General features: G+C 38.4%; 1 protein-coding gene and 1 pseudogene across 1 annotated transcript; one reads left to right on the top strand and one right to left on the bottom strand.

Moving 5' to 3' along the window:
• Window positions 1–4,282: 4,282 nt before the first annotated feature.
• PTGS2 (prostaglandin-endoperoxide synthase 2) lies at window positions 4,283–11,140 on the bottom strand. The gene is made up of 10 exons (XM_077901901.1): window positions 10,937–11,140; window positions 10,123–10,239; window positions 9,864–10,007; window positions 9,159–9,302; window positions 8,563–8,744; window positions 7,900–7,983; window positions 7,553–7,799; window positions 6,981–7,267; window positions 6,464–6,611; window positions 4,283–6,330 (listed from the first exon to the last, which is right to left on the bottom strand). Exons 1-10 carry the CDS (start codon window positions 10,986–10,988, stop codon window positions 5,921–5,923), a joined length of 1,815 nt encoding a protein of 604 aa, XP_077758027.1. The 5' UTR covers window positions 10,989–11,140; the 3' UTR covers window positions 4,283–5,920.
• Window positions 11,141–18,783: 7,643 nt separating this feature from the next.
• On the top strand, window positions 18,784–20,231 carry LOC144315230 (non-POU domain-containing octamer-binding protein pseudogene; annotated as a pseudogene).
• Window positions 20,232–20,672: the final 441 nt, after the last annotated feature.

Genomic DNA, 20,672 nt, shown 5'->3' with positions numbered 1-20,672 from the left:
GAGCTTCATTTATTCCAGTCTTTGTGAACATTTGGTAATCAATGATACATATTGGTTCTTTTTCTCTCTTTTTCTCTCTCTCTTTCTCAATCTCCCTATTACTTGCAAAATTGAGAAGGAAAGTGAGAGAACATCAGGGATTCAGTTTTACAAATAAGAGAGACAGGGACAGAAACAGAGACAGATTTTAAGGGATTGTGGAGGCTGGGATACCTGAAATCTTCAGGGCAGGTCAGCAAGCTGGAAATTCAGGTAGAAATTGATGTCAAGTCTAAATTCTTCAGGGCAACAGTCTGGAAATCCAAGTAGAATTCCTGTGTTGCACTCTTAAGGAGAATTCTCTTTTGGGTAATGTCAGTCTTTGCTTTGTAAGGCCCTCAACTGATTGCATGAGGTTCGCCATAGTATGGAGAATAATATGCTTTACACAAAGTCTACTTATTTCAATGTTAATTATATCTAAAAATTCTTTCACAGGAACATCTAGACTGGTGTTTGACCAGACGAATGGGCATCGTATCTTAGCCAAGTTGACATATAAAATTAACCATTACACTTAATCTTTTAAATTTTAATCAATCTAATAAGTGTCTAGTATAGCTTACCATGGTTTTAGTTTGCATTTCCCTGATGACTAATGATGTTCAACATATTTTCATATACTTACTGGATATTCATATATCTTTCTCAGTCAGTTTCTGCTTATGTCTTCTGCTTATTCTACTTAATTTTTTAAACTATTTAGAGTTATTTATATGTTCTATATTCCAGTCCTTGTTAAATGTGTGTGTCATGACTATTTTCTGATCTGTGGCATGTCTATTCATTTTCCCAGCATAGTCTTTTGATGAGCAACTTTTCTAATTTTAGGAAGTAAACTTCGTTAATCTCATTGTTCTCATATCATTTTTTGAAAAGACTTTTGTTGGTTTATCCATTAGATTGCATTGCTACCATTGTCAACTATGCAGTTGTCAGACTGAACTAGAATCTCCATCCTAATTCTGAATTTTTTTTCGAGAGAATTTTATTTTCCCAGCTTGGTTAGGTATCCACTCTAAGACAGTCTATTGTGGCAGTTTGGATAAAAGTCAAGGAAATCAAATTACAAAAGTGGCCTGTAAACTTATTCTTGCCAACAAGAATGGCATTGCATCTCTTCCTTTTAAAAAAAAAAAACTTTTTATTTTTAAATAACTATGAATTTGCAGGAAGTTGCAAAGAAATGTATAGGGAGATACCATGCAACCTTCATACCACCTCCTCTAATGTTGACATCTTACATAATTATAATCCAATATCAAAATCAGGAAATTTACCTCAGTACAACCCACAGACTTACCCTGATTTCACCATTTATACATGCATTTGTGTGAGTGTATGTGCATAGTTTTATGCAATTATGTCACATCTGTAGCTTTGTGTAACTACCACCTCAATCAAGTTGCAAAAATATTCAATCAGCACAATATCAGATCATATATATAATAGATATATTATATATATGATAATAGATAACCTTGTGAGACTGGCTTTTTTTTTTTTTTCACTCAGCATAATTCCTTTGAGTTCCATTCAAGTTATTGCATGTATCATTAGTTGTGTTTGTTTCACTACATAGTACTGCATGGTGTGGCTCTACCACAGTTTGCCACAGTCTGTTTAACAGTTAACCTTTTGAAGGATATTGAATTATTTCCAGTTTGGGGCAATTATGAATAAAGTTGTTATGAACTTTCATACACAAATTTTTATGTGAACATAGTTATTCTTCTGGGATAAATGCCTGAGAGTACAATTGCTGGCTTGTATAATGTGGTAGGTAAAATAATGGTCCTCCAAAGATTTCTAGACTCTAATCTCTAGAACCTGTGAATAAGTTGCCTTACATGCAGGGCCCAGGGGACTTTGTGTATGTGAAAAAAATTATGAATCTTGAGGAAGGGAGATTTTCCCAGATTATTTTTATTGGCCCAAAGTAATAAAAAAAGGTCCTGATGAGAGGGAGGCAAGAGGATCAGAGTCAGAGATATTAGAAGGTGCTATCCTGCTGCTTTGAAGATAAAGAAAGGGACCATGAACCAAGTAATGCAGTTAGCCTCTTGAAGCCAGAAAAGGTGAGAGACAGATTCTCTCTAGAGCTTCCAGAAGAAACACAACGCTACTGACACCTTGATTTTAACACATTGGATCTGTCTTATTTCTGACCTCTAGGACTGTAGATAATAAATTTGTGTTGTATGAAGCCAGTAAATTTGTAGTGATTTGTCATAACATCAATAGAAAACTAATATACATGATAAGGGAATTTTTAGTTTTAGAAAAACTGTCCAAATATTTTTTCCAGAGTGGATATCTCTGTCTTCTAAGAGCTTACTCTTTCTTTAAGAATCACCATATATTTTACTTTTTTCATGAAGTTTATTCTTGTTCACCTACTGAATATTTTGTAATGCCCTTTAAGTACCAGACACTGTTCTGAGAGCAGTAAATAATGCAAACAAGGTCCTTGCTTTCATAGACATGAAATTCTACTGAGGGGACACAGATAATAAACATACAAATCAAGATAATAACAGAAACAAACACCAAAAAGAAGATGAAAGAGCTTAAAGAGTAGTTAGTTTGGTGATTGGAGAAGGCCTTTCTGAGAAGCAGACATCTGAGCCAAGATTTGGACATTGAGAAGGTTCTAGCCATGTGGAAATCAGAAGAAGGAGCATTCTAAACAGAGGCAGCAGCTTGAGAACCCCTGATGGTGAACAAATCAGAAGAAAGCAGATGTGGTTGGAGCACAGAAAACAAAGGTAGGACATTATGGTAGATGAGATCAGATAGGCAGGGGTCTGTCTGATTACTGAGACACTTTAAGATAGGATGAGGAGTTTAGGTTTATCCATTGTGTAATAGGAAGTCATTGGAAGATTTCAACCAGGAGAGGAGCATATCTGATGTATGTTTGAAAATGATCACTCTCATCATTATAAGGAGAATGGTTTGGAATGAGGCAAGAATAGAAGGAAGGCCAGTTGAGAGAGAACTGTATCAACTAGGTTAGTAGTATTGGAGTTAGAGAAAAGGTGAGAGGTGTAGAATTTGTTTGTAGTTATAATCAACAAGATTGCTGTGGGATTGACTATGGGTGTGAAGGAAAGTGGGGTTTTTTGCTTGAGAACAGCATGGTGGTGTCCTTTGGATGATTATTTTGGATTGGTACAAAGAGGGCAGAGATTGTAAAATAGGACATTAAATGTATGGATTTGAGTGGATAAGTTGTCAATTGACAGTTTGAGATTGTTCTGGAGAAATGTTTGGGAGTGATAATTAATGTTTCAAGTTCTTAGATGAGATTAACCTGGAAGAGGGCGGATAAAAAGCAGGGAATTAAGATACTACAATTTATAGATACAGTGGAGGATGAGATTTTTTAAGTGTGAAGGTGAAGACCAGGAAAGTATCAAACCAAGAAGCCAAGGGGAAAAAAATCTTTACTGAAAGAAACTACAGACATTTGTGCTGAATGCTACTAAGAAGTCAAATAAGCAGATAAGGATGGCAGAAATGAAATCAAGCCTGTTAAGTGCAATGGAGAGAAAGTAGACGAGTGATTGTAAGGAAATGAGATAAATGAGGGTAATGAATAGTGATGAGGCCAATGGATCAGTAGGCTCAGTGGAACTAGAGAGGGAGTAACATGTTAAAGTGTGAGTACTAAGATAGGTGAGTTAGAAGGGGAGTCAAGGAAGATGCTTGAAATCAAGATTTTGGTAATGGTATAGCAACTGATGATAAGATCAAGATATGTATAGTCATAGAAAATAAGGTGGAAGAAGCCATCACAGGAATGAAGAAGGTCAAGGAAGAGAAAAGCCGGGTAGGATGTTAAATAGGTGGTCCATGTGGATATTGATATTATCAAATTACCATGATTGGGAAAACAGAAGTCCATGAGCCAGGTATCAACTGAATGGAACATCTCTTTGAACTTCTTAATTTTGTACCTTAATTTTGTACCTTTATTTTGTACCTTCAAAATAAGACATTGTCTTATTCTTTGCCTTCTGTGTACTTTGTACTTGTTTTTTTTCCTTCTAGATTAGGCAATCAAAACACAATTGTTGCTATCTGATAGCACAAAGCACACATTTTCCAATACAGTGTTATAGTGAACAAGGGATAACTGATCCTAGGATACCTCTGATGGAGGGCAGAATCATTTCATTAACAGCTAGTCTGGTTTGGAATAGATGCTTCAGAGAAATCATACATCATGACAAAGATATATGGAAACAGTCAAAAATTTATTTTAGAAGAGATTTTTCATTCTTAGATAGTATAAAAATAAACAGGCATTTGTTAACACTTACATCTTACATAAGTTAATTTAAATACACATTTGTCTGAGGCACCAAAACATTCATATATTATACTCCGAATTCAGTCGGCATTGATATTAATAACAAAATTTCTTTCAGTGAAGTTAAAAAGGTTTTTACATAAGCCCTTCTAATATTGACTATTTCTTAACTTTTTAAACATAAAATCTTAAAAATTCCCCTGAGTTATTTCCTTTAATAAAATTTCATTTTCTTTCTCTACCTAAAGACATGCTTTCTCATTTACAAATACTGATGTTATCTGTAATCAGTGCATGATTTAAAAATATTAGAATCCACAAAAAATATTAAAACCCACAGTGATATTTGCACCTGTGTCCTCAATAAGTTATAGCTGAATGACTTAATGAAGGATCCATAGGTCCCTCAAAACTGTAAAGATCTTATGGTACATGCAGGTTAATGAGACACAGTGTTCTCTGTGGGCTGGTATATAGGGAAATCTATATTTCAATTCCAACTTGCCATATTTCAATATACCAGAGTTGGGTTCCTGAAAATTTACTCACAGATCTCAAATAATTTCTCTTAGTGTTTACATAATAATTCAGAGTTAATCTCAAAGAAGATATACTGATTCTCACATAATGCAAAAAAAAAAAATGATTGCAGCTTAAACCTAGTTTATAATAACATCCTAACAAAACAAATAATAATCCTCAATAAATTAAGTATACAGTACCAGCAAATGTCAGCTGACAATGAGATGTGGAAAAGAAACATTATCTTCCCGGGAACTATTCAGAATTTGACTTTGCTTTTAAATGAGAAAGGATATTCTTAATAGAAATACGACTTCCTTCCATCAAGAACCCCCTACAGTTCTTTGTCAGTCATTAGCCTCATTGAAGCCTTCTGTTACAATTTAAAATTAATTTACAAAAAGATCGCTGCCTTTCACTTAAAATAAGTGTATACTGTTGTGTATAGAGTCCTTTAAGGGCTGTTTTTTTTTTCCTTTCATTCCTCTTAAGAGGAGCTAAATTACTAGTAGTCCTGAGTTGAGGTTTTCCTGAAAACTTACACAAGTTCAGGTAAGAAAGTATAGACAGAGTCCAAAGAAAGGTATACTCAGATCTTAAAAATCAAGGAAACAAGAAAGTAAACTGATCAGAAGAGAGTTTCTACCAGCACAGTGGCTAACAGAAGAAAAGAAAGTGTGCAGGTAGTTGCTTCTAATGCACCAGGGAAGATACACTAGAAATCCCGATAGTGTCGAAAAAAACTTGCAGCATTTTGTCATCCTGGAACAGCATTTAAATATCCAACATCTTCGCTTTTGTTCATAATAATAATATAAACTGAAATTCAAGTAAAAGGATGTCAAACTCATTTATAAAACAGAAAACTGTTTTCCTCTTTAACCTGAAGACATCTTTAAAATAGTGACATGAAAATCTTCACAAGTATGACCCCTTTCTCCTTAACAGATGTTAAGTAACATAAGGAGTTTAACATAAATATTAAATAATTAAGTTAAAAGGAATCGTCCATATAAATAAATAAATAGGATTAACAGGCTTCTATAGTTCAGTTGACCGTTCTTTCAGTAGGACTGTGGGATTGATGTCATCTAGACCGGAGTGCGAAGAGCTTGCATTAATGGTGACTGTTTTGGTGAGTTGTCCGTCTTGAACAGAGAATGCAGTGAATGGACAGCCCTTCACGTTATTGCAGATGAGAGACTGGATTGAGGCAGTGTTGATGATTTTAAAGCCTACTTCTCCACCAAAGGTGCTAGGCTTCCAGTAGTCAGGTGAACAGATGGGATTACCCATAAGTCCTTTCAAGGAGAATGGTGCTCCCATTTCTACCATGGTCTCACCAAAGATGGCATCTGGACGAGGCTTTTCTACCAAGAGGGCAGGATACAGCTCCATGGCATCAATATCACCATAAAGGGCCTCCAACCCCGCAGCCATTTCCTTCTCTCCTGTGAAGGTGACAAAAACAGATATTCAACTAATGTATAAAAAACTTTACCCAAAAAAAAGTTTTAACCCTTTGCTCAATTCCCTTTCAACTTGTTTCCATTTGACCCTTGATTCTTAAGAAGTTTCTCTCACCTGTAAGTTCTTCGAATGATGTATAGGGCTTCAGCCTAAAGCGTTTGCGATACTCATTAAGAGACTGGTATTTCATCTGTCTGCTCTGGTCAATCGAAGCTTTTGCTACTTGTTGTACTGCAGCTGGAACATTCCTGCCACCGGCAACCTATGGGAAATGAATTAAATTGTAGAATAAGGTCTTAGGCATCTTTATGATGATCTCTACTTTAAAAGCATTCATTCCTTGGGTACAAAGGAGGGAAGACTAATGCTCCCAGCTGAGACCCAAACTAAGTTAGAAATATTTCTATAATCTACAGATTCTATGATTATAGAATAGTTTTCAAAAATATTAAGCTATGACTACATATCGCTATTTGATAGCTGGAGACTACAAGTTTAGACTTGCAAAAATTGGGCTTTTTAAGAGAATAATTGGCTAGCAAAATATTAAACTTTCAGTAAGAGTTCAGAAAGATCACTTTGGTGGCAGAAATTCTGATTAGTCCTTTGTTTTTTCAATAACAAGGCTTACCCTGCCAGCAATTTGCCTGCTGAATGATTCCACAAACTGGGTAAGGCCATGTTCCAATAATATAGAGTTGTTGTAGATAAACTGTTGAAAATTGTACTCCTGGTCATCTATTTGCAAGGTGTCAGGCAGGAGGGGATGCCAGTGGTAGAGTGTGTTAAACTCAGCAGCAATGCGGTTTTGGTACTGGAATTGTTGGTTGAAAAGCAGCTCTGGGTCAAACTTCAGCTTGAAGTGATAGCCACTCAAGTGTTGTACATAGTCTTCAATCACAATCTTAATGGTTTCTCCTATTTACACAACAACAACAAAAAAATTAGAGCATTAATTCTCTGATCAAGCAACTGAAATGCAATCTTGTTAATCTGCTATTCTTTCACTTCTATTTTGTCCTGGTTTACCAACAAAACAGAAAAGTATTAATACCCTCAGTCACGCTCAAAGACTGAAATATGGAGCATGTGATTTTCCATTCACTACATTCTCCCAGAATTACTTAAAACGGATAAAAAGTAACATGCCAGCTTTCTCTGGGGGAGAGGGTTTTATTGAAATTATTTTCTCTTCTTGCTTACCTATAAGTATTAGCCTGCTCGTCTGGAATAACCGCTCATCATCCCATTCTGGGTGCTCCTGTTTAAGCACATCACACACTCTGTTATGCTCCCGCAGCCAAATGGTGGCATACATCATCAGACCAGGCACCAGACCAAAGACCTCCTGGCCCACAGCAAACTGCAGGTGTTCAGGAACATGAGGTGGGTAGATCATCTCGACCTGAGTATCTTTGACGGTAGGAGGATACACCTCTCCATCAATTACCTAAGAAACAACAGTAGTACAAACATTAAATTTTAATCAGGGGAAGTTTTTAAATATGGGTTAGTTGTGAGTCAATTCTTAATATTCCAATGGAACAAACCTGATATTTCATTTTTCCATCCTTGAAAAGGCGCAGTTTATGTTGTCTATCCAAAGTTTCCCCATAAACATGATTTAAGTCCACCTGGAAGATTATGGAAAAATTTTAATTTGTTGCTGTTGAAGTTCTATAAAGTTTCTATAATGTAATTCATCATTAAATAATACATAATTTGATAAAACACATTTCTCTCACAACCACTAAATAGTAAATTAGTTTGTCCTCTGACACTACAAACCTATGTCTTGTGTAGAGTTATAAGTATATAATATGCTTCACTATATGGTATTTCCTTTAATAAGCATCAGAAAATATATTATTGATATAAAATTCTTACTGGTAAGTTGGAACTGTGTAATAATGCTGCAAAAATCTCAATATTTAAAGCAGCATAACCAGAGTACAAATAGCTTTTTCGAAGATGCAACTTTTTGCAGTGCTAATATTTTAAAGTAAAAATGTAAGATTCAAATTACAAATAATAATGTCTGTATATATGCGTGTGTGTGCTTGAGTATTTTTACTAAACAAGTGAATTAAAATGGAAATTCCACTAAGGTTTTTATAGATGGAATTTTTTAACAAGGGAGTGATTTGGTGTGTATATATATCTCCTTCATATCAGTACTCAGTATGACTTTTGCTATAATTTGAATTTCTTACCCCATGGCCCAATCCTTTGGTGAAAGCTGGTCCTCGCTTATGATCTGTCTTGAAAAATTGATGGGTAAAGTGCTGGGCAAAGAATGCAAACATCATATTGGTGCCTTGGGGATCAGGAATGAACTTTCTTCGCAGAAGAAACTTTTCCACAATCTCTTTTGAATCAGGAAGCTCTTTCTTGCCTGAAGAATGAGAAAGCTAAGATAAGAATTCATTTACAAGTTCAAGCAAGCAGTGAATGTCAATTTAGTCTGGGGCTTTCTTCACTTACAGGAGAAATAAAGGTGTGAACTGTATTCATCTGTGTAAATAGGATTATAATACAAATGGAAGTTCTAAGATATAGGGAAACATTGAATAGTTTTACTTTAACTAGTATTAATTTGGTTTTAGTGAAAGAATTTGAAAATGTGAAGATATTATACCAAAATGTCCACTTTCATAGGATAGTTTAATAGTTTAGAGATTCACAGATATCCTCAAGCAAAAAATATGCTTTTATTAACAAATAAATGATAGTTCAGGGCTGAATTTTCTAGGTAGCAACCCAATCCCTATTGCAATGAATACATGTCTAACTGCCTCCCCGTACTCACCTTTCACACCCATGGGTGTTGGACAGTCATCAGGTACAGGGGGAAGAGCTCTGGTATAATAGGAGAGGTTAGAAAAGGCTTCCCAGCTTTTATAGCCGTAGTTCACATTATAAGTTGGTGGACTCTCAATCAAATGTGACCGGGCTGAAATTTAAGAAAAAAAATATTGTTTTATTTGTTCCTATACGCAAGACATATCAATGTTCACTTTTATTGTACAACGTGCAAAGTGGCACTAAAGACCGAATTTAATTCCATCAAAGATAACCTATTGTAAACCAGTGGTCCATGGATATTCAATTAACAACTGGACCACGCTTCTTTCAGATTGGTAAGAGCAGTGAATTTAGAAGAGGTATACAGGATTGTAAGTAGAATTCTGACTTTGAGACAGAACTTTACAAACTGAATGGGACCGAAATGTCAATATTTTGGGCCATTAAGATAGAGGGCAAAGGGGCGGCTGGGTAGCTCCATCAGTTAAGCATCTGCCCTTGGCTCAGGTCATGATCCCAGGGTCCTTGGATTGAGTCCCTTGTCTGGCTCCCTGCTCGGCAGGGAGTCTGCTTCTCCCTCCACCCCTCCCCCCACTCAGGTTCATTCTCTCAAATAAATAAAATCTTAAAAGGTTTAATAATGTAAAGTCTTATAAAGAACATTTTTCTTTGAGGAAATTGAAAACCTTAGAAAGAGACTTGTACTTACATGTCAACACATATTTCATAATTGTATTTCGCAGGAAGGGGATGTTATTGACAATGTTCCAGACTCCCTTGAAGTGGGTAAGTATGTAGTGTACTGTATTTGGAGTGGGTTTCAGGTATAATTTTATTCTTGTCAGAAATTCCGCTGCAAAAACAGAAGAGGGAAAGATTAATAGGACCCATTATGAGACACTAGTATGCAAATTGGTAACTGGACATATCCCCAGTCCAAATGAGGGCACCCCCAAGGGCACACTTACGTGTTGAGCAGTTTTCGCCGTAGAATCCTGTTCGGGTACAGTCACACTTATACTGGTCAAATCCTGTGCTCATACAAATACCTTGGTTTTGACATGGGTGGGAACAGCAAGGATTTGCTACAAAAAAAAGTAAGGACAGTAAATGATTCATTCTTTAATCTTCATTTAACATTGAATTGTATGGATCAACTTTACATAAATAAATTCAAGAAATCTAAATTCAATAAGGCCAACAACGTTCAACCAGGGAAGCGATGTTGCCAAGCTGTCTTTAGTAACTTTGGAGATGTTCAAATTAGCATTTTTAAGGACCTCACAGAAGTAGCACCCTCAAAAGTCAAGTGGAGGTATCTAGTACAATTAATCAAAATGTGGGAGAAATTTCAGAGTAAAAACAGCTTATTGTTAAAATGTTTTGCTTATCTTCAAAAAGTAACCTGGGCTTTCCTGGGTCAGGAAAGCACCAACTAGGGTACGTAAACCAGTTCCTCCCACTCCCCAAGAGCAGAACATCTCCTATATTGATTGATCCCGAGCCTTATCATAATGACCATCGGCAAATTAGTATCCCTACTCAGTCCTACGTATTAGCGGATGACAAGGGAGACCCACACCCGCTAAGTGACTGGCTCAGGCTGAGCAGAGCAGGTGGCAAAGCTCGGAGAGACACCCAGTCCTTGGGGCCCCAAACGGTCCAAGCCCTTTACCAGGTCAAACATCATCAAAGCCCCGAGCGGGTCCGGGCGGTCCGAGCGGAAGCTCCGCGGCGATCACCCAGCCGAGGAGTCCCCGCGGCGGGGAGCCAGGTACCCACCTGCGCGGACGACCGCCAGGGCGGCGCAGAGCACCAGGGCGCGGGCCAGCATCGCGGCGGCGGGCGGGGCGCGGGCGGAGCGCGGGCGGAGCGCGGGCGGTGGCGGAGGCGGCGGCGGAGGCGGAGGCGTTCGCGTCCTGGGCTCGGGGCTGCGGCGCTGGAGGAGGCAGGCGCTGTGCGGAGTTCCCGAGCGTGCTCCAGACGCTCGCTGCAAGTTGTTTGACAACTAGTCGCTAACGGACGGAACCTTCCTTTTATGCATGATAACTAAGCCCACGTGACGCATGACTGTTTCTTTCCACCCCCCTCCCCCTCCCCCCCATCACTCTCCCCTCCCCCTGTCTACTTAATAATTGCGTAAGGATTTTTTTTTTTTTTTTTGACTCCACGCAAATGAGAAAATCGGAAACCCGAGAAGCTGCCCCGGACTTCCCCAAGGGGGTGCAAAGCGAATTGCCCCCCTCGGTTCCGGAGGGCGATTGGCGCCGGATTCCCTTTCTCCGCAGTCTTTGACCGGGAGCTTCGGAGAGCGCGCGGGCGCCGCGGCGGGTCCCCCTGCCGGGAGGGAGAATCCGGGGCCTCCTCTCCCGGAATCCGAGCGGCCGGAGGTCCCAGGACGCAGGGAATCTCCCCGCGCGCGGCCACCCCCGCGTCTCATGCCCAGGTCTTTGCGGGCCCGAGGAGTCACAGTCTGGACAGACGGGGCCAGGAAAGGCTGACACGGGTTACGTCATGTATGTCAAACATGTCATGATGTTCGTGGCGACCCGTCACCTAGTGTACGTGTAGCACATCCATCCATACATTACGATTTTCTAAAAATTTTGGCTGAATGAAATAGAATAGCTGGAGTCAGTGTGCACATCTGTAAGCTGTTGGTTCCTCGCCCCAGGACTGCTCCTAAGCGGCGATCCTGCCAACAGTCCGTCCGAGCTTGAGCTACCGTGTTTCCCCTCTTGTGATGAGGGATCTGCCGGGATGCTAAAAGCTCAGCACATCTGCTTTCGTGCATTTCTTTCACCACTTTGGCCACCAGCCCTTCACAGGAGATACACGGAGAAGAAACTAGTTTTTTTTGTTTTTTTTTTAAGTTTGCTTTTTTTGTCTTTCTGCCCACTTTTCAGAGACGAGGAGGACTGTGACGGTGGATCAAAATACAACATTGCATTTACTTTTTTCAATTGGGCTTAAGAGTGCAAATTTTCTATTCTCATTTTGGAACATACTTTGATGAGGAAGTGAGTAGAATGGGTGGAAAAGACGGATGATTTTGACAATTTAAAATTTCATCGTCCTTTGCTTTTATTTAATATCTTTTGGTTGGTGATGTAAGGGCGAAATGAGAGAGAGAGAGAGAGAGAGAGAGAGAGAGAGAGAGGAAAGTTAGTGACCAGCAGCAAAGTGGAGAATAACAAGTTCAGTTAAGCCATACATTCTTAGCACTAATAGAAATAACAGCATAGAACCTAAAGTAAAACGACACCGGATACTTCAGTCTGTAGGAGTCTTGAAAAAGAGACTCACTTGGAATTTTTTTTTTCTTACCATTTTGCTTAAGGTACACAATATCTGATTTTTACATGAGACACAAATGACTAAAATTCCATCTCATCCATGAAGCCTTTTTCCTCCTCTAGTCATATTTAATCATTCGATTTGTGACACTCCCATTTATTGTATTAAATCCTACGTGAAATTTTAACTAAGAGCATAATTTTTTAATAATTCCATTTTCTATTAAATGAGTAGGTTGTATGTATTCAAATTTTAGAGTGATATTTAGGGCCACTCATTTGAGCTTAATTTTTAGGTGTCATGTAGGAGTCCATACTCTGACTCTGGTAGTATACTAAAGTTTTACATTGCAATCCTGAATTCGTGTTGAAGTCCTCATCATCGATATCCTCCTTATTAGATCTTAATGTGGAGACTGAATTCAAAGATGAGGACAAAACAGTCTAGAGAATAATCACATTTAGACTACTTGGAATGTAAAGAAATTGAACTCTCGCTCACAGTGGAAGTTCAATGAAAAAAATCTATGTGGTTCAACTGCTTGGTTTAACCTGTAACTTCAGTGGCATGATAGAATGGAGAGATTTCCATGTACCTCTACAGTCAGAAGAGAGTTCAAAGAGAAAATGACACTTGAAGGATGGACACAGTTTAGAAAGAAGTCCAAGTATGGGCTTGAGGAAAAACCATTAGGATATCATTTATTAAGTAATTTTGACAAGTCTGAGACCATGACATAGAGTGGATAGTACATTTGGGATTCCTGGTCATGAGGGGATAATGAAATGTCCCAAACCAAATCCAAACAGCTAAACCTGTTTTATGTGGAAAAGTACTATGATATATCACACAATAAAAAATAAGGTTTTGATTATGTAAAATCATAGCTCTCACTTTTGTGTATATTTAGTGTTCTGTGTATATTTTATATATATATATATATATATATATATATATATATATATATATATATCAGACTTTTTTTAAGTTAGTCTCCAAAATGTATTGGGAAATTCTCTCTATGAAGAAAAAATAAGAAAGCATATTAAAAATCTGCCAGAGTATTCTGTTGAGTTTTACTGCCCCCTTCTGCTGCTTGAATTTCTATCAACTTCTTTTTCTTTGTGATGCTGTGGAGATTGGTAGGTAGATTTCTGTGTCTGATGTCATAATAGTCACAAAAGTCTACATGTGCAGTACTTATTTTAGATTTAACTCCTGAGTATACGGAAAAGGAATTAAATATTTATTAATTGAATAAGCCATTATATGAGTTAAAAGAAAATTTAAAAAAAGTCTTAATACCCCAAATTCTGAATGGGTAACATTTTTTAAAACGATATTTTTTTATTCATTTGAGAGAAAGAGAAAGGAAGAAAGCAGGGGAGTGGGTGGACAGAGGGTAAGGGAGAAGCAGATTCCCTGCTGAGCAGGGAGCCAGCTGAGTGGGGCTGGATCCCAGGACTCCAGAATGATGACCTGAGCTGAAGGCAGACTGTTAACCCAAGTGCCCCCTAAATGAACTAACGTTTTTGAGACACATATTTTTATTGTTGAACAGGGTTTTACCACTCAGACATGCAAGAATGCTCTGATCTACTATCTCCGGCATGGAGGCTCTTTCCATGACCCTCCCTTCCACTTTGGTTGATTTAGTGATTCATTCAGAGGGAGTGGAAGTTGCCCCACATCTTTTCATTCATGGCATGCTGGCTTGAAGAGAAATTTTGCCATCCTGCTTTAGGGTTATTCTTATGAGCTTCTTTAGCAAAGGTATGCCACAGAGTCTATCTGTTCCGTAAAGGACAGAAATGCTACTTACAAAAGGCCATTCCTGGCTATATAAAATAGAAGTTTTAAGGCCATAAAGAATATTTTTTTAATTAAAAAAATATTGTCACATAAACCCATGAAGAAATACCAGATAATAACCATTTCTGAGTTTTATGAAAAGCTGGTCTTCTTTCTGTCAATTAACCCTCACCCCTGACTTTTCTTTTTCTTCATTTTTCACGGTTGCATGTCATAACTACTCAGATGAGCCAAGGTAGACTGAACCAGTCCTTGTATTAGAGTTGGGAATCTCAAAAGGGAATAAGGAAGTGCAGGGGTGTGTAAGCAGGTCGAACAGTGGGCATAGTGAGAACACACTCACCTATTAAATATCAGGATTGGGACTTCCAATCTCTTCACCAGTACATAAGGAGCTTGAAACTTACCACTTTATCCTAATAACAAGTAAAAATCTGAACAAACTGAAAGCTCAGTACTCTTCTTAGATCTCTTAGGGCAGTGAGGTGATAGGATAAAATGCTTCCCCTGCCCCCCAAATTTGAGAGATAGGCCATACGGAGAAGCACAGCTTAGCAGAGCAGAAACTCAGATGCAGAAACCTCCATTGAAACCAGTACTGGGACTGGAAAATTCAAGGTATAATTGACAAAGTCTGGATGCTCAATGTGGAGAAGTCTGAGAGTTAAAAACCTCAGGGAAAGGAGCCCATGCTTTTATGAGTTTCACCTCCTGAAGCTCTACCAGGTTCTCACACAGCAAATATCAGAAGGAAAAAAAACCCTTGAGGACCCTTGAGAGATTGATAGGGAAAGGGGAAAAGTAACCATCTTGAAATATGCCAGAGCATTCTGTTCTTTTCAATAAGGCCTGCATTCAAGAGAAACTATTTCACCAGAACCAGAGCCTCAACTTTTGGGATTGTATCAGAATGAAACTAACCTAGGGGAAAGGAAATACCCACCTCCATCCCCTCTAGCCTTCCATCCTGCCTACTTACTCAACTCCAGCTTGGAGCCCTTAGCCCCATCTATAAGACATGGGACTGGGGGACTGAAAAGCAGTGTGACATTCTCAGTTCAAGGGCTTAGGCTCACTAAAAGACTGAGTCCTAATCACAGGATTATAGAACCTTCTCCTCACCTCATACCTCACCACCACATTGCCAGGGTCCTATACGAGAGTTCCTTTCAACCCATACACCATGTCCAGCTCTCAACAAAAAATTACGAGGCATAATGAAAGGCAAAAAATACAGTTTTAAGTGACAGGACAAGCATCTGACCAGACACAGATATAATAGAGATATTGGAAGTAACAAACTCTTACTTTGAACAACTATAATGAACACGCTAAGGTGGCTTGTTAAAAAAAAAAAAAAAAAAAAAAAGGAGATAATATGCAGAAACAGAAAATATAAGCAGAGAGAACGAAATTCTAAGAAAGAATCAAAAAGAAATGCTAGAGATCAAAAATACTGCAACAGAAATGAAGGATATCTTTGATGGGCTTATTAGTAGACTGGACATGGCTGAGCAAAGAATCTCTGAGCTTTGGGATATGTTATAAAAGTTTTCAAAATTGAAAAGCAAAGAAAAAAAATACTGGACCTCCCCCCCGACCCCGCCAGAATATCCAAGAGCTGTGAGACAGCTGCAAAAACTTTAATATATGCATAATGGGAATATAAGAAGGAGAAGAAAGAAAGAAACAGAAGCAATATTTGAAGCAATATTGATTGAAATTTTCCTGAAATTCATGTCAGATACCAAGCCACCGATCCAGAAAACTCGGAGAACACTAAGTAGCAAGAGCCAAAAACAAACAAACAAACAAACAAAAAAAAAACATCTAGGCATATCGTATTCAAATTGCAGGAAATAAAAAAGAAAAAAATCTTGAAAGAAGGTAAAGGAAAAAAAACACCTTACTTTAGAGGAACAAAGGTAAGAATTACTTTCTACTTCTCCTTGGAAACCATGTAAATAGAAGGGAACACAGGAAAATATTTAAAGTATGGAACAAACAAACAAAAAAATAAAAAAATCTAGAATTCTGTACCCTTGGAAATTATCCTTCAAAAGTCAAGAAGAAAAAATTTCTCAGACAAACAAAAATTGAATGAAATTTGTATCCAGTAGGTCTGCCTTGCAAGAAGAGTGTTAAAAGATATTCTCCAGAGAAGAGGAAAATGATGATAACTCAGAAACTCGAATCTACCTAAAGAAAGGAAGAGCATTAGGGAATAGGTGACAGTAAAATCAAAATTTTTATTTTTCTTATTCTTTGTTGATCTAACAGATAAGTTTGTTCAAAATAATAACAAAAATGTATTTGAAGATTATAGCTTATGTGTAAGTGAAATAAATGACAGCAATGATACAAGTGACCAGGGGGAGAAATTAGCAATATTTTGTTACTATAAAGTACTTGTACTACCCATGAAATGGTATAACGTTATTTGAAAATAGAGTTGGATTAGTTGTAAATGTATATGGCAAATTCTAGGGCAACCACTAAAAAATGTTTTAAGAGGTGTAATTGATGCATTAAAAAGAAATAGAATCCTATGAAATTCTCAATTAAAATCACAATTAGCAGAAAAAAGAGTGGGACACAAATATAGGAACACAAAACAAAAAACAACAAATAGAAAACAGTAAAATAAAATGGTAGATATTAATCTAGCTACATCAATAATTATTTTAAACAACAAAAAAGAGATTATCAGGGTGGGTCATAAAAGACCAAACTATATGATTTTTACAAGAAACCCACCTGGCTGGCTGCCTGCTCAGCGACAAGACTATTTCTCCTCCATCTGCCCCTCTCCCCTGCTCGTGCTCTTTCTCACACGCTCTCTCTAAAATAATAAAATAAAATAAAATAAAATAAAATAAAATAAAATAAAATAAAATAAAAAGAAATACCTTAACAAATTTAGAACAATAAAGAAATGTATGCTGTCACACTACAATGGAATTAAACCAGAAATCAATAACAGATAACTGGAAAATCCCCAAATACTTGGAGATTACACAATATGCTTCGAAATAACACAGAAGTCAAATAGAAATACTAAGAGAAATTTTAAAATATTTTGAACTAAAGGAAGATGAAAATACAATTTAAAACTTGTGAGTTTCGGCAAAAGCAGTGCTTAAACATTGAATGCATATATTACAAAAGAAGGAAAATCTAAAATTAATAATTTAAGTTTCTACTTTAGGAACCCTAAAAAGAAGAGCAAGTTAAATCCAAGTAAACAGAATAAAAGGAATAATGTATATTAGAGCAGAAATGAAATTCCAATTTCAATGAAATTGAAAATTGGAAATCAACAGAGAAAGTCAATGAAACCAAATTCTGGTTGTTTTAAAAATCAGTAAAATCCATGTCTCTAGCTAGGCTAAGAAAAAAGAGAGAAGACACAAATGACGAATTTTAGAAATGAAAAAGGGAACATTATGACATATCTCATGGCAATTAAAAGGATATTAACAGAATACTATAATCTGAAATACTTATGATACTGTATAAGTCCAAGTATATGATATTCTAGAAAAGGCAAAATTATGGAAACAGTAAAAGAGTAATGGTTGCTAGGAGTTAAGGGAAGGGTAGGGATGAATAAGCAGAGCATGGAGGATTTTTAGGGCAGTGAAACTATTCTATATGATACTGCACTGGCATATATGTGTCATTCATTTCACATTTGTCAAAATCCAAAGAACCTCCAACATCAAAAATGAACCCTAACGTAAACCATGGGCTTTGAATGATAAGGACATCTCAATGTTGGTTCATCAACTGTAACAAATGTACTACTCTGGCTGGGTTGGGGGTTGATAGTAGAGCAGGTTGTGTGTGTGTGTGTGTGTGTGCGTGTGAAGATGGGGGATGTAGAAACTCTGTGCTTTCCACTCAATTTTGCTGTGACCTTAAACTGCTCTAAATATTAAAGTTTATTAATTAAAAAAAGGAACCTCAGTCTATAAATCAGGGCTTTTGATTTTAGCTGTTTTCTTTTTTTAATTTGTTAACCTATGAATTCTATTCCCCTCACAGATGTTTCACTTCATTTTTAGGGATAGAAGAAAACAATCTCCACCACAGGAGCCACAAGACTGTTTTGCTGGAAGCAGTGCATATTTGTTTACTGACTATTCATTATCATTGATAAACATCTTCCAGGTTGAATGTTGCAGGATGAATAATGTCAGATGCTCATTTCTTAACTAAGATCTTACTCTACCCTAGGGACAACGATTCCCTTGCAAATATCTGAAGAATTTGTTCCTTCTCTCATTCCTTTCCTATCCAGAGATAGCATTCACAAAAGGCCTCTTTCTCCCTTTGTTGAAAATCTATATTCTCTTGTCTTAGATATTTGGTTCCTTTTCAATTGCTTCAACTGGAGCTTGAGTTTCCTGCTTCTAAAGTTGTATCTGTACCTCAGAATCAAATCCAAATTTCAAACCCACTTTTCCAACTGGATCTTTACATTTGACCATACTAAAAACCAAACAGGGTCGCCGTTACTCTGAGGAGAGAAGAGTCAGTAGCGGGGTGCAAAAACGCAGAGTAATAAAACCTTTAACTTGGAGAAGCAAAACCATACTCCAAGGAAGCATCATCAGCATCACCACCAGCAGCACCACCAGCAGCAACAGCAGCAGCCACCACCGCCACCAATACCTGCAAATGGGCAACAAGCCAGTAGCCAAAATGAAGGCTTGACCATTGACCTGAAGAATTTTAGGAAATCAGGAGAGAAGACCTTCACCCAACATAGCCGGCTCTTTGTGGGCAATCTTCCTCCTGATATCACTGGAGAGATGAGGAAACTATTTGAGAAATACAGGAAAGCAGGTGAAGTCTTCATTCATAAGGATAAGGGCTTTGGCTTTATCTATTTGGAAACCCAAACCTTGGTGGAGATTGCCGAAGTAGAACTGGACAACATGCCACTTCGTGGAAAGCAGCTGCGTGTGTGCTTTGCCTACCATAGTGCATCCCTTACAGTCCGAAACCTTCCTCAGTATGTTTGCAATGAAGTGCTGGAGGAAGCCTTTTCCGCGTTTGGCCAGGTGGAGAGGGCTGTAGTCATCGTGGATGATCGAGGAAGGCCCTCAGGAAAAGGCATTGTTGAATTCTCAGGGAAGCCAGCTGCTGGGAAAGCTCTGGACAGGTGCAGGGAAGGCTCCTGCCTGCTAACCACATTTCCTCGGCCTGTGACTGTGGAGCCCATGGCCCAGTTGGATGATGAAGAGGGACTTCCAGAGAAACTGGTTATAAAGAACCAGCAACTGAAGATCCCTGGGTGGCTCAGCGGTTTAGGGCCTGCCTTTGGCCCAGGGCGCGATCCTGGAGTCGCAGGATCAAGTCCCGCGTCGGGCTCCCTGCACGTGTCTGTGCTTCTCTCTGTCTCTCTATCATGAATAAATAAATAAATAAATCTTTTTTTTTTTTTTATAAATAAATCTTTTAAAAAAATAATAATAAAGAACCAGCAATTTCACAAGGAGCGAGAGCAGCCGCCCAGACGTCAAGAAGAACTTAGGAGCTGTACAACCAAGAAGTGCAAAAATGAAAGCAACTGGAGCTCAGACAAGAGGAAGAGCGCAGGCGTGGAGAGGAAGAGATGCGGTGGCAGCAGGAGGGATTCAAGGGAACATTCCCTAATGCAAGAGAGCAAGAGACACGGATGGGCCAGATGGCTATGGGCGGTGCTATGGGCATAAACAATAGAGGTGCCATGCCCCCTGCTCTAGTGCCAGCTGGTACCCCAGCTCCTCCAGGACCTGCCACTATGATGCCAGATGGAACCTTGGGATTGACCCCACCAACAACTGAACGCTTTGGCCAGGCTGCTACAATGGAAGGAATTGGGGCAATTGGTGGAACCCCTCCTGCATTCAACCATGCAGCGCCTGGAGCTGAATTTGCTCCAAACAAACGTCGCCGATACTAATAAAAATGTCAATGTCTAGTTTCCCCAAAACTCTTAAAGGCAGGACCTTTTTTGGACTACCCAGAATTCTGCCCTGGAAAAGTGTTACTGATTCCTCCCAATAGTGAGGTCTTTCTGGCCTGTACTACTTCGAGGGCGTTTACTGGAGGCTGAAGGCAAGGGAGGGGCGATATTTAACAAATCAGTTCTGTGTGGTATATCCTTTAACTAATTGATTTGGTGTGGTGCATTCCTGAAGTCTCATGTGATTCTTAAGGGCCTTGGGGTGGGGGGTGGGCGTGGAACCATGGCAAAATGGATCCAGTTAGAGCCCCATTAATCTTGATCATTCCATTCTTGTCCATCCTGTTCTTTTTGCTTTCTCATTCTTATATCCTCCAACACCACAGACACTGCTACATACACCACAAAAACAAACATCCCCCAATGACCTTAGCCCCATTCCATTCGCTCACA

This window comes from Canis aureus, chromosome 6, assembly GCF_053574225.1.
Source record: "Canis aureus isolate CA01 chromosome 6, VMU_Caureus_v.1.0, whole genome shotgun sequence".
Classification (NCBI taxonomy): domain Eukaryota; kingdom Metazoa; phylum Chordata; class Mammalia; order Carnivora; family Canidae; genus Canis; species Canis aureus.
This window is presented reverse-complemented; position numbering and strand designations above follow the sequence as displayed.

Bases quoted from the DNA above. Each gene is read 5' to 3' on its own strand.
- PTGS2 (XM_077901901.1), bottom strand. From the start codon at position 10,988: ATGCTGGCCCGCGCCCTGGTGCTCTGCGCCGCCCTGGCGGTCGTCCGC. The intron at 6,612-6,980 runs GTAAGCCTTGTT...CATTTCCCATAG, and splicing joins GCAGGCAAATTGCTGGCAGG to GTTGCCGGTGGCAGGAATGT. The intron at 6,331-6,463 runs GTGAGAGAAACT...TCACCTTCACAG, and splicing joins ATCATTCGAAGAACTTACAG to GAGAGAAGGAAATGGCTGCG.